This window comes from Salvelinus fontinalis, chromosome 41, assembly GCF_029448725.1.
Source record: "Salvelinus fontinalis isolate EN_2023a chromosome 41, ASM2944872v1, whole genome shotgun sequence".
Taxonomy (NCBI): Eukaryota; Metazoa; Chordata; class Actinopteri; order Salmoniformes; family Salmonidae; genus Salvelinus; species Salvelinus fontinalis.
In genome coordinates, this window is record NC_074705.1 from 8,376,309 (window position 1) to 8,390,755 (window position 14,447).

General features: G+C 46.9%; 1 protein-coding gene across 1 annotated transcript in view; it reads right to left on the minus strand.

The window, feature by feature from the left end:
- The window catches only part of LOC129840322 (melanophilin-like), a 42,571-nt gene that overhangs the window by 1,728 nt on the left and 26,396 nt on the right, over positions 1-14,447 (minus strand). Inside the window, exons 9-10 of the mRNA XM_055908123.1 lie at positions 4,284-4,370; positions 1,838-2,056 (exon numbers count right to left, since the gene is read on the minus strand). Of these exons, the coding sequence (XP_055764098.1) occupies positions 1,838-2,056; positions 4,284-4,370 (306 nt within the window). The remainder of the gene's footprint in view (positions 1-1,837; positions 2,057-4,283; positions 4,371-14,447) is intronic.

The following is a 14,447-nucleotide window of genomic DNA, read 5'->3' on the forward strand; positions in this document are numbered from 1 at the left end:
GCCTGAGACTTGCTAGCCCAAATGTCACCCTGAGACCACAAGGATTTTGTCTTGGTCTAATGGTGAAGACATTTACATTGACATTGCGGTCATTTAGCAGAGACTCTTATCCAGAGGGACTGACAGTTGGTGCAACCACATATCACAGTCATAGTAAGTCCAACTTTTCCTCAGTAAAGCAGCTATCAGCAAAGTGCGAGTGAGAAAAGACAAGTGTGAGTGTTAGTGCTAGAAAGAGTGTTAAGGATTGTTTTAAGATGTTAACTCTGCTTGCGAGAGGTCCCTGGTTGGATCCAATGATGTAAACCCTAGATGACTAACAGGGGGTGTTGTTTTGAAGCCACCGTACAGCCATTTTGGTACTCCCCCTGCATTTATTAATGTCTACATTGGGTTTTGACAAGTATATTCTATTACAGACACTTTCATGCATACGTTTAAATGACATTATGTGGGGCCTCCCGAGTGGCGCAGCTGTCTAAGGAACTGCATCACAATGCTGGAGGCGTCACTACAGACCCGGGATCAATCCCAGGCTGTGTCGCAGCCGGCCGTGACCGGGAGACCCATGAGGCGGCGCACAATTGGCTCAGCGTCGTCCGGGTTAGGGGAGGGTTTGGCCGACCGGGATGTCATTGTCCCATTGCATTCTAGTGACTCCTTGTGGCGGGCCGGGCGCATGCATGCTGACTCGTGTCGCCAGGTGTACGGTGTGTCCTCTGACACATTGGTGCGGCTGGCTTCCGGGTTAAGCGATCAGTGTGTCAAGAAGCAGTGCGGCTTGGCAGGGTCGTGTTTCGGAGGACGCATGTCTCTCCACCTTCGCCTCTCTCAAATCCGTAGGGGAGTTGCAACGATGGGACCAGACTAACTACCAATTAGACACGTAGGGGAGTTGCAACAATGGGAACAGACTAACTACCAATTAGACACGTAGGGGAGTTGCAACAATGTGACCAGACTAACTACCAATTAGACACGTAGGGGGGTTGCAACGATGTGACCAGACTAACTACCAATTAGACACGTAGGGGAGTTGCAACGATGGGACCAGACTAACTACCAATTAGACACGTAGGGGAGTTGAAACGATGGGACAAGACTAACTACCAATTAGACACGTAGGGGAGTTGCAACGATGGGACCAGACTAACTACCAATTAGACACGTAGGGGAGTTGCAACGATGGGACCAGACTAACCACCAATTGGGAAGAAAAAGGGGTAAAAAATACAACAAAAACAAAAACACATATATATTATGTGAACTGAACATAAAAATACAAAATATATTCCTTAAAATATTTGTTGTTGTTGTACTAATGATACTGTCCCCACTACAACAAAGAAATACATAAATACATGTTCTTTTGTCCTTGAAACATTTTATTGAAATACTGTAGAATGCCATTAATTCCTATGGAAGAGTTATCCTATGTAGTTCTCCTATGGAAGAGTTCTCCTATGTAGTTCTCCTATGGAAGAGGTCTCCTATGTAGTTCTCCTATGGAAGAGGTCTCCTATGTAGTTCTCCTATGGAAGAGTTCTCCTATGTAGTTCTCCTATGGAAGAGGTCTCCTATGTAGTTCTCCTATGGAAGAGCTCTCATATGTAGTTCTCCTATGGAAGAGGTCTCCTATGGAAGAGGTCTCCTATGTAGTTCTCCTATGGGAGAGTACCAATATGGCGGCAGGTGGCTTCAAAGCCTCTCATTGGCCATTACATAGCATCCGCAATCCAGGGTTTATACACATCATTGGTTGGATCCTATCACCTCCGCTACAGCTTTTTGGTGTGTGTCTGAGATGTAACAGGGTAACAGGACCCCCAAAACTCACCTGCTGAGCCTCAGTGGGCCCCTCATCGCTGGAGGAGCTGAGGGGCTCCAGGGGGAGGACTGGGAGGTTACTCTTCACAGCGGCCCTCTTTAATAAAGGGGTCTTCTTCCCCCCTCCTGCTTCCTCATCGGAGGAGGGAACACTGATGTTCCCCGCCAGCTCGCTGAGCTTCCTCCTCAGCTTCTCCTCCTCTATCTGTGCAGCGGTCGGGGACGTCGCCTGTGGATAGAAACAGGATTGACTTACTAGTGGAACCTGGAGCCTCAACAGTGCATCTCCAGTGAACTCTGTTCTGTGCCGTTTCCTGACTTTATTCCAGGTGGACAGAAACAGGGTTGGGGTCAGTTCCATCTAGATTCCTGTCAGTTTAAGACTTGAATGTTTAGGAGTTGAATGGCTTATGTCTTATGGAGGAATTCAACAAGGAGGAGTTGTAATGAAAATGAGCCCAACTCAAGGTGGGCTACAACAGGTTAAGGCCAGAGTTGGCTAACAAGTTACCCTTTGATGAACCCCTGTGATTCTCTCTAATATGATTATTCCAAGAAAGATAAAGCTCTGTTAGGAGAGCTGTAGGAAGCTCTGTTAGGAGATCAGTAGGAAGCTCTGTTAGGAGATCAGTAGGAAGCTCTGTTAGGAGATCAGTAGGAAGCTCTGTTAGGAGATCAGTAGGAGAGCAGTAGGAAGCTCTGTTAGGAGATCAGTAGGAAGCTCTGTTAGGAGAGCTGTAGGAAGCTCTGTTAGGAGATCAGTAGGAAGCTCTGTTAGGAGAGCTGTAGGAAGCTCTGTTAGGAGAGCTGTAGGAAGCTCTGTTAGGAGCTCTGTTAGGAGTTCAGTAGGAAGCTCTGTTGGGAGCTCTGTTAGGAGAACAGTAGGAAGCTCTGTTAGGAGAGCAGTAGGAAGCTCTGTTAAGAGAGCAGTAGGAAGCTATTTTAGTAGATCAGTAGGAAGCTCTGTTAGGAGAGCAGTAGGACGCTCTGTTAGGAGAGCAGTAGGAAGCTCTGTTAGGAGATCAGTAGGAAGCTCTGTTAGGAGAGCTGTAGGAAGCTCTGTTAGGAGATCAGTAGGAAGCTCTGTTAGGAGATCAGTAGGAAGCTCTGTTAGGAGAGCTGTAGGAAGCTCTGTTAGGAGAGCTGTAGGAAGCTCTGTTAGGAGAGCTGTAGGAAGCTCTGTTAGGAGCTCTGTTAGGAGTTCAGTAGGAAGCTCTGTTGGGAGCTCTGTTAGGAGAACAGTAGGAAGCTCTGTTAGGAGAGCAGTAGGAAGCTCTGTTAGGAGAGCAGTAGGAAGCTATTTTAGTAGATCAGTAGGAAGCTCTGTTAGGAGAGCAGTAGGACGCTCTGTTAGGAGAGCAGTAGGAAGCTCTGTTAGGAGATCAGTAGGAAGCTCTGTTAGGAGCTCTGTTAGGAGAGCAGTAGGAAGCTCTGTTAGGAGAGCTGTAGGAAGCTCTGTTAGGAGATCAGTAGGAAGCTCTGTTAGGAGAGCTGTAGGAAGTTCTGTTAGGAGAGCTGTAGGAAGCTCTGTTAGGAGCTCTGTTAGGAGTTCAGTAGGAAGCTCTGTTGGGAGCTCTGTTAGGAGAACAGTAGGAAGCTCTGTTAGGAGAGCAGTAGGAAGCTCTGTTAAGAGAGCAGTAGGAAGCTATTTTAGTAGATCAGTAGGAAGCTCTGTTAGGAGAGCAGTAGGACGCTCTGTTAGGTGAGCAGTAGGAAGCTCTGTTAGGTGAGCAGTAGGAAGCTCTGTTAGGAGAGCAGTAGGAAGCTCTGTTAGGAGATCAGTAGGAAGCTCTGTTAGGAGATCAGTAGGCAGCTCTGTTAGGAGATCTGTAGGAAGCTCTGTTAGGAGAGCAGTAGGAAGCTCTGTTATGAGAGCAGTAGGAAGCTCTGTTAGGAGAGCAGTAGGCAGCTCTGTTAGGAGATCTGTAGGAAGCTCTGTTAGGAGAGCAGTAGGAAGCTCTGTTATGAGAGCAGTAGGAAGCTCTGTTAGGAGAGCAGTAGGAAGCTCTGTTAGGAGAGCAGTAGGAAGCTCTGTTAGGAGAGCAGTAGGAAGCTCTGTTGGGAGATCAGTAGGAAGCTCTGTTAGGAGCTCTGTTAGGAGATCAGTAGGAAGCTCTGTTAGGAGAGCTGTAGGAAGCTCTGTTAGGAGAGCTGTAGGAAGCTCTGTTAGGAGAGCTGTAGGAAGCTCTGTTAGGAGCTCTGTTAGGCGAGCAGTAGGAAGCTCTGTTAGGAGAACAGTAGGAAGCTCTTTTAGGAGCTCTGTTAGGAGAGCGGTAAGAAGCTCTGTTAGGAGCTCTGTTAGGAGAGCAAGAGGAAGCTCTGTAAGGAGAACAGTAGGAAGCTCTGTTAGGAGCTCTGTTAGGAGAGCAGTAGGAAGCTATGTTAGGAGAGCAGTGAGAAGCTCTTTTAGGAGCTCAGTTAGGAGAGCAGTAGTAAGGTTTTTAACTCTTTCTTACCTCATCGTCGGGGGGTAGAGTCATCTTGGACTCCAGCCGGTTCAGGAGACTCTCTATGGCTGACATGCGCTTGTTTAGCGCATTGACCTGTATCACAATGACATGAGAGGAGTGAGGTGAGACCAAGTGAGGTGAGACCAATACAAAATGACAGGAGAGGAGTGAGGTGAGACCAAGTGAGGTGAGACCAATACAAAATGACAGGAGAGGAGTGAGGTGAGACCAATACAAAATGACAGGAGAGGAGTGAGGTGAGACCAAGTGAGGTGAGACCAATACAAAATGACAGGAGAGGAGTGAGGTGAGACCAAGTGAGGTGAGACCAATACAAAATGACAGGAGAGGAGTGAGGTGAGACCAATACAAAATGACAGGAGAGGAGTGAGGTGAGACCAAGTGAGGTGAGACCAATACAAAATGACAGGAGAGGAGTGAGGTGAGACCAAGTGAGGTGAGACCAATAGAAAATGACAGGAGAGGAGTGAGGTGAGACCAAGTGAGGTGAGACCAATACAAAATGACAGGAGAGGAGTGAGGTGAGACCAAGTGAGGTGAGACAAATAGAAAATGACAGGAGAGGAGTGAGGTGAGACCAAGTGAGGTGAGACCAATACAAAATGACAGGAGAGGAGTGAGGTGAGACCAAGTGAGGTGAGACCAATAGAAAATGACAGGAGAGGAGTGAGGTGAGACCAAGTGAGGTGAGACCAATAGAAAATGACAGGAGAGGAGTGAGGTGAGACCAAGTGAGGTGAGAACAAGTGAGGTGAGACCAATACAAAATGACAGGAGAGGAGTGAGGTGAGACCAATACAAAATGACAGGAGAGGTGTGAGGTGAGACCAATTCAAAATGACAGGAGAGGAGTGAGGTGAGACCAATACAAAATGACAGGAGAGGAGTGAGGTGAGACCAATTCAAAATGACAGGAGAGGAGTGAGGTGAGGTGAGACCAAGTGAGGTGAAACCAATACAAAATGACAGGAGAGGAGTGAGGTGAGACCAAGTTAGGTGAGTCCAAGTGAGGTGAGACCAATACAAAATGACAGGAGAGGAATGAGGTGAGACCAAGTGAGGTGAGACCAATACATAATGACAGGAGAGGAGTGAGGTGAGACCAAGTGAGGTGAGACCAATACAAAATGACAGGAGTGGAGTGAGGTGAGACCAATACAAAATGACAGGAAAGTAGTGAGATGAGACCAGGGGAAGTGAGACCAATACAAAATGACAGGAGAGGAGTGAGGTGAGACCAAGTGAGGTGAGACCAATACAAAATGACAGGAGAGGAGTGAGGTGAGACCAAGTGAGGTGAGACCAATACAAAATGACAGGAGAGGAGTGAGGTGAGACCAAGTGAGGTGAGACCAATGCAAAATGACAGGAGAGGAATGAGGTGAGACCAATTAAAAATGACAGGAGAGGAGTGAGATGAGACCAAGTGAGGTGAGACCAATACAAAATGACAGGAGAGGAGTGAGGTGAGACCAAGTGAGGTGAGACCAATAGAAAATGAAAGGAGAGGAGGGAGGTGAGACCAAGTGAGGTGAGACCTATACAAAATGACAGGAGAGGAGTGAGGTGAGACCAAGTGAGGCGAGACTAATTCAAAATGACAGGAGAGGAGTGAGATGAGACCAAGTGAGGTGAGACCAATAGAAAATGACAGGAGAGGAGTGAGGTGAGACCAAGTGAGGTGAGACCAATAGAAAATGAAAGGAGAGGAGGGAGGTGAGACCAAGTGAGGTGAGACCTATACAAAATGACAGGAGAGGAGTGAGGTGAGACCAAGTGAGGCGAGACTAATTCAAAATGACAGGAGAGGAGTGAGATGAGACCAAGTGAGGTGAGACCAATAGAAAATGACAGGAGAGGAGTGAGGTGAGACCAAGTGAGGTGAGACCAAGTGAGGTGAGACCAATTCAAAATGACAGGAGAGGAGTGAGGTGAGATCAATACAAAATGACAGGAGAGGAGTGAGGTGAGACCAATACAAAATGACAGGAGAGGAGTGAGGTGAGGTGAGACCAAGTGAGGTGAGACCAATACAAAATGACAGGAGAGGAGTGAGGTGAGACCAAGTGAGGTGAGTCCAAGTGAGGTGAGACCAATACAAAATGACAGGAGAGGAATGAGGTGAGACCAAGTGAGGTGAGACCAATACAAAATGACAGGAGTGGAGTGAGGTGAGACCAATTCAAAATGACAGGAGAGGAGTAAGATGAGACCAAGTGAGGTGAGACCAATACAAAATGACAGGAGAGGAGTGAGGTGAGACCAAGTGAGTTGAGACCAATACAAAATGACAGGAAAGGAGGGAGGTGAGACCAAGTGAGGTGAGACCAATACAAAATGACAGGAAAGGAGTGAGGTGAGACCAATTAAAAATGACAGGAGAGGAGTGAGGTGAGACCAAGTGAGGTGAGACCAATACAAAATGACAGGAGAGGAGTGAGGTGAGACCAAGTGAGGTGAGACCAATTCAAAATGACAGGAAAGGAGGGAGATGAGACCAAGTGAGGTGAGACCAATACAAAATGACAGGAGAGGAGTGAGGTGAGACCAATTAAAAATGACAGGAGAGGAGTGAGGTGAGACAAAGTGAGGTGAGACCAATACAAATTGACAGGAGAGGAGTGAGGTGAGACCAAGTGAGGTGAGACCAATACAAAATGACAGGAGAGGAGTGAGGTGAGACCAAGTGAGGTGAGACCAAGTGAGGTGAGACCAATACAAAATGACAGGAGAGGAGTGAGGTGAGACCAATTCAAATTGACAGGAGAGGAGTGAGGTCAGACCAATACAAAATGACAGGAGAGGAGTGAGGTGAGGTGAGACCAAGTGAGGTGAGACCAATACAAAATGACAGGAGAGGAGTGAGGTGAGACCAAGTGAGGTGAGTCCAAGTGAGGTGAGACCAATACAAAATGACAGGAGTGGAGTGAGGTGAGACCAATTCAAAATGTCAGGAGAGGAGTAAGATGAGACCAAGTGAGGTGAGACCAATACAAAATGACAGGAGAGGAGTGAGGTGAGACCAAGTGAGGTGAGACCAATACAAAATGACAGGAGAGGAGTGAGGTGAGACCAAGTGAAGTGAGACCAATTAAAAATGACAGGAGAGGAGTGAGGTGAGACCAAGTGAGGTGAGACCAATAGAAAATGACAGGAGAGGACTGAGGTGAGACCAAGTGAGGTGAGACCAATAGAAAATGACAGGAGAGGAGTGAGGTGAGACCAATACAAAATGACAGGAGAGGAGTGAGGTGAGACCAATACAAAATGACAGGAGAGGAGTGAGGTGAGACCAATACAAAATGACAGGAGAGGAGTGAGGTGAGACCAAGTGAGGCGAGAATAATTCAAAATGACAGGAGAGGAGTGAGATGAGACCAAGTGAGGTGAGACCAATAGAAAATGACAGGAGAGGAGTGAGGTGAGACCAATACAAAATGACAGGAGAGGAGTGAGGTGATGTGAGACCAAGTGAGGTGAGACCAATACAAAATGACAGGAGAGGAGTGAGGTGAGACCAAGTGAGGTGAGACCAAGTGAGGTGAGACCAATACAAAATGACAGGAGAGGAGTGAGGTGAGACCAATTCAAATTGACAGGAGAGGAGTGAGGTCAGACCAATACAAAATGACAGGAGAGGAGTGAGGTGAGGTGAGACCAAGTGAGACGAGACCAATACAAAATGACAGGAGAGGAGTGAGGTGAGACCAAGTGAGGTGAGTCCAAGTGAGGTGAGACCAATACAAAATGACAGGAGAGGAATGATTTGAGACCAAGTGAGGTGAGACCAATACAAAATGACAGGAGTGGAGTGAGGTGAGACCAATTCAAAATGACAGGAGAGGAGTAAGATGAGACCAAGTGAGGTGAGACCAATACAAAATGACAGGAGAGGAGTGAGGTGAGACCAAGTGAGGTGAGACCAATACAAAATGACAGGAGAGGAGTGAGGTGAGACCAAGTGAAGTGAGACCAATTAAAAATGACAGGAGAGGAATGAGGTGAGACCAAGTGAGGTGAGACCAATAGAAAATGACAGGAGAGGACTGAGGAGAGACCAAGTGAGGTGAGACCAATAGAAAATGACAGGAGAGGAGTGAGGTGAGACCAATACAAAATGACAGGAGAGGAGTGAGGTGAGACCAATACAAAATGACAGGAGAGGAGTGAGGTGAGACCAATACAAAATGACAGGAGAGGAGTGAGGTGAGACCAAGTGAGGCGAGAATAATTCAAAATGACAGGAGAGGAGTGAGATGAGACCAAGTGAGGTGAGACCAATAGAAAATGACAGGAGAGGAGTGAGGTGAGACCAATACAAAATGACAGGAGAGGAGTGAGGTGATGTGAGACCAAGTGAGGTGAGACCAATACAAAATGACAGGAGAGGAGTGAGGTGAGACCAAGTGAGGTGAGTCCAAGTGAGTTGAGACCAATACAAAATGACAGGAGAGGAATGAGGTGGGACCAAGTGAGGTGAGACCAATACAAAATGGCAGGAGTGGAGTGAGGCGAGACTAATTCAAAATGACAGGAGAGGAGTGAGATGAGACCAAGTGAGGTGAGACCAATAGAAAATGACAGGAGAGGAGTGAGGTGAGACCAAGTGAGGTGAGACCAATACAAAATGACAGGAGAGGAGTGAGGTGAGACCAATACAAAATGACAGGAGAGGAGTGAGGTGAGACCAAGTGAGGTGAGACCAATACAAAATGACAGGAAAGGAGGGAGATGAGACCAAGTGAGGTGAGACCAATACAAAATGACAGGAGAGGAGTGAGGTGAGACCAATACAACATGACAGGAGAGGAGTGAGGTGAGACCAAGTGAGGTGAGACCAAGTGAGGTGAGACCAATACAAAATGACAGGAGAGGAGTGAGGTGAGACCAAGTGAGGTGAGTCCAAGTGAGGTTAGACCAATACAAAATGACAGGAGATGAATGTGGTGAGACCAAGTGAGGTGAGACCAAGTGAGGTGAGACCAATACAAAATGACAGGAGTGGAGTGAGGTGAGACCAATACAAAATGTCAGGAATGGAGGGAGGTGAGACCAAGTGAGGTGAGACCAATACAAAATGACAGGAAAGGAGTGAGGTGAGACCAATTAAAAATGACAGGAGAGGAGTGAGGTGAGACCAATACAAAATGACAGCAGAGGAGTGAGGTGAGACCAAGTGAGGTGAGTCCAAGTGAGGTGAGACCAATACAAAATGACAGGAGAGGAATGAGGTGAGACCAAGTGAGGTGAGACCAATACAAAATGACAGGAGTGGAGTGAGGTGAGACCAATTCAAAATGACAGGAGAGGAGTAAGATGAGACCAAGTGAGGTGAGACCAATACAAAATGACAGGAGAGGAGTGAGGTGAGACCAAGTGAGGTGAGACCAATACAAAATGTCAGGAAAGGAGGGAGGTGAGACCAAGTGAGGTGAGACCAATACAAAATGACAGGAAAGGAGTGAGGTGAGACCAATTAAAAATGACAGGAGAGGAGTGAGGTGAGACCAAGTGAGGTGAGACCAATACAAAATGACAGGAGAGGAGTGAGGTGAGACCAATACAAAATGACAGGAAAGGAGGGAGATGAGACCAAGTGAGGTGAGACCAATACAAAATGACAGGAGAGGAGTGAGGTGAGACCAATACAAAATGACAGGAGAGGAGTGAGGTGAGACCAAGTGAGGTGAGTCCAAGTGAGGTGAGACCAATACAAAATGACAGGAGAGGAATGATTTGAGACCAAGTGAGGTGAGACCAATACAAAATGACAGGAGTGGAGTGAGGTGAGACCAATTCAAAATGACAGGAGAGGAGTAAGATGAGACCAAGTGAGGTGAGACCAATACAAAATGACAGGAGAGGAGTGAGGTGAGACCAAGTGAGGTGAGACCAATACAAAATGACAGGAGGGGAGTGAGGTGAGACCAAGTGAAGTGAGACCAATTAAAAATGACAGGAGAGGAGTGAGGTGAGAGCAAGTGAGGTGAGACCAATACAAAATGACAGGAGAGGAGTGAGGTGAGACCAAGTGAGGTGAGACCAATAGAAAATGACAGGAGAGGACTGAGGTGAGACCAAGTGAGGTGAGACCAATACAAAATGACAGGAGAGGAGTGAGGTGAGACCAATACAAAATGACAGGAGAGGAGTGAGGTGAGACCAAGTGAGGCGAGAATAATTCAAAATGACAGGAGAGGAGTGAGATGAGACCAAGTTAGGTGAGACCAATAGAAAATGACAGGAGAGGAGTGAGGTGAGACCAATACAAAATGACAGGAGAGGAGTGAGGTGAGACCAAGTGAGGTGAGTCCAAGTGAGTTGAGACCAATACAAAATGACAGGAGAGGAATGAGGTGAGACCAAGTGAGGTGAGACCAATACAAAATGACAGGAGTGGAGTGAGGTGAGACCAATTCAAAATGACAGGAGAGGAGTAAGATGAGACCAAGTGAGGTGAGACCAATACAAAATGACAGGAGAGGAGTGAGGTGAGACCAAGTGAGGTGAGACCAATACAAAATGACAGGAAAGGAGGGAGGTGAGACCAAGTGAGGTGAGACCAATACAAAATGACAGGAAAGGAGTGAGGTGAGACCAATTAAAAATGACAGGAGAGGAGTGAGGTGAGACCAAGTGAGGTGAGACCAATACAAAATGACAGGAGAGGAGTGAGGTGAGACCAAGTGAGGTAAGACCAATACAAAATGACAGGAAAGGAGGGAAATGAGACCAAGTGAGGTGAGACCAATACAAAATGACAGGAGAGGAGTGAGGTGAGACCAATTAAAAATGACAGGAGAGGAGTGAGGTGAGACCAAGTGAGGTGAGACCAATACAAAATGACAGGAGAGGAGTGAGGTGAGACCAGGTGAGGTGAGACCAATAGAAAATGACAGGAGAGGAGTGAGGTGAGACCAAGTGAGGTGAGACCTATACAAAATGACAGGAGAGGAGTGAGGTGAGACCAAGTGAGGCGAGACTAATTCAAAATGACAGGATAGGAGTGAGATGAAACCAAGTGAGGTGAGACCAATAGAAAATGACAGGAGAGGAGTGAGGTAAGACCAAGTGAGGTGAGACCAATACAAAATGACAGGAGAGGAGTGAGGTGAGACCAAGTGAGGTGAGACCAATTCAAAATGACAGGAGCGGAGTGAGGTGAGACCAAAACAAAATGACAGGAGAGGAGTGAGGTGAGACCAATACAAAATGACAGGAGAGGAGTGAGGTGAGACCAAATGAGGTGAGTCCAAGTGAGGTGAGACCAATACAAAATGACAGGAGAGGAATGATTTGAGACCAAGTGAGGTGAGACCAATACAAAATGACAGGTGAGACCAATTCAAAATGACAGGAGAGGAGTAAGATGAGACCAAGTGAGGTGAGACCAATACAAAATGACAGGAGAGGAGTGAGGTGAGACCAAGTGAGGTGAGACCAATACAAAATGACAGGAAAGGAGGGAGGTGAGACCAAGTGAGGTGAGACCAATACAAAATGACAGGAAAGGAGTGAGGTGAGACCAAGTGAGGTGAGACCAATACAAAATGACAGGATAGGAGTGAGGTGAGACCAAGTGAGGTGAGACCAATACAAAATGACAGGAGAGGAGTGAGGTGAGACCAAGTGAGGTGAGACCAATACAAAATGACAGGAAAGGAGGGAGATGAGACCAAGTGAGGTGAGACCAATACAAAATGACAAGAGAGGAGTGAGGTGAGACCAAGTGAGGTGAGACCAATACAAAATGACAGGAGAGGAGTGAGGTGAGACCAATTCAAAATGACAGGAGAGGAGTGAGGTGAGACCAAGTGAGGTGAGACCAATACAACATGACAGGAGAGGAGTGAGGTGAGACCAAGTGAGGTGAGACCAATTAATAATGACAGGAGAGGAGTGAGGTGAGGTGAGACCAACTGAGGTGAGACCAATACAAAATGACAGGAGAGGAGTGAGGTGAGACCAAGTGAGGTGAGACCAATACAAAATGACAGGAGAGGAGTGAGGTGAGACCAAGTGAGGTGAGACCAATACAAAATGACAGGAGAGGAGTGAGGTGAGACCAAGTGAGGTGAGACCAATACAAAATGACAGGAAAGGAGGGAGATGAGACCAAGTGAGGTGAGACCAATACAAAATGACAAGAGAGGAGTGAGGTGAGACCAAGTGAGGTGAGACCAATACAAAATGACAGGAGAGGAGTGAGGTCAGACCAATTCAAAATGACAGGAGAGGAGTGAGGTGAGACCAAGTGAGGTGAGACCAATACAAAATGACAGGAAAGGAGTGAGGTGAGACCAAGTGAGGTGAGACCAATACAAAATGACAGGAGAGGAGTGAGGTGAGACCAAGTGAGGTGAGAACAATACAAAATGACAGGAGAGGAGTGAGGTGAGACCAATTCAAAATGACAGGAGAGGAGTGAGGTGAGACCAAGTGAGGTGAGACCAATTAAAAATGACAGGAGAGGAGTGAGGTGAGGTGAGACCAAGTGAGGTGAGACCAATTAAAAATGACAGGAGAGGAGTGAGGTGAGGTGAGACCAAGTGAGGTGAGACCAATACAAAATGACAGGAGAGGAGTGAGGTGAGACCAAGTGAGGTAAGACCAATACAAAATGACAGGAGAGGAGTGAGGTGAGACCAAGTGAGGTGAGACCAATACAAAATGACAGGAGAGGAGTGAGGTGAGACCAAGTGAGGTGAGACCAATACAAAATGACAGGAAAGGAGGGAGATGAGACCAAGTGAGGTGAGACCAATACAAAATGACAGGAGAGGAGTGAGGTGAGACCAAGTGAGGTGAGACCAATACAAAATGACAGGAAAGGAGGGAGATGAGACCAAGTGAGGTAAGACCAATACAAAATGACAGGAAAGGAGGGAAATGAGACCAAGTGAGGTGAGACCAATACAAAATGACAGGAGAGGAGTGAGGTGAGACCAATTCAAAATGACAGGAGAGGAGTGAGGTGAGACCAAGTGAGGTGAGACCAATACAAAATGACAGGAGAGGAGTGAGGTGAGACCAGGTGAGGTGAGACCAATAGAAAATGACAGGAGAGGAGTGAGGTGAGACCAAGTGAGGTGAGACCTATACAAAATGACAGGAGAGGAGTGAGGTGAGACCAAGTGAGGCGAGACTAATTCAAAATGACAGGATAGGAGTGAGATGAAACCAAGTGAGGTGAGACCAATAGAAAATGACAGGAGAGGAGTGAGGTAAGACCAAGTGAGGTGAGACCAATACAAAATGACAGGAGAGGAGTGAGGTGAGACCAAGTGAGGTGAGACCAATTCAAAATGACAGGAGCGGAGTGAGGTGAGACCAAAACAAAATGACAGGAGAGGAGTGAGGTGAGACCAATACAAAATGACAGGAGAGGAGTGAGGTGAGACCAAATGAGGTGAGTCCAAGTGAGGTGAGACCAATACAAAATGACAGGAGAGGAATGATTTGAGACCAAGTGAGGTGAGACCAATACAAAATGACAGGTGAGACCAATTCAAAATGACAGGAGAGGAGTAAGATGAGACCAAGTGAGGTGAGACCAATACAAAATGACAGGAGAGGAGTGAGGTGAGACCAAGTGAGGTGAGACCAATACAAAATGACAGGAAAGGAGGGAGGTGAGACCAAGTGAGGTGAGACCAATACAAAATGACAGGAAAGGAGTGAGGTGAGACCAAGTGAGGTGAGACCAATACAAAATGACAGGATAGGAGTGAGGTGAGACCAAGTGAGGTGAGACCAATACAAAATGACAGGAGAGGAGTGAGGTGAGACCAAGTGAGGTGAGACCAATACAAAATGACAGGAAAGGAGGGAGATGAGACCAAGTGAGGTGAGACCAATACAAAATGACAAGAGAGGAGTGAGTTGAGACCAAGTGAGGTGAGACCAATACAAAATGACAGGAGAGGAGTGAGGTGAGACCAATTCAAAATGACAGGAGAGGAGTGAGGTGAGACCAAGTGAGGTGAGACCAATACAACATGACAGGAGAGGAGTGAGGTGAGACCAAGTGAGGTGAGACCAATTAATAATGACAGGAGAGGAGTGAGGTGAGGTGAGACCAACTGAGGTGAGACCAATACAAAATGACAGGAAAGGAGTGATGTGAGACCAAGTGAGGTGAGACCAATA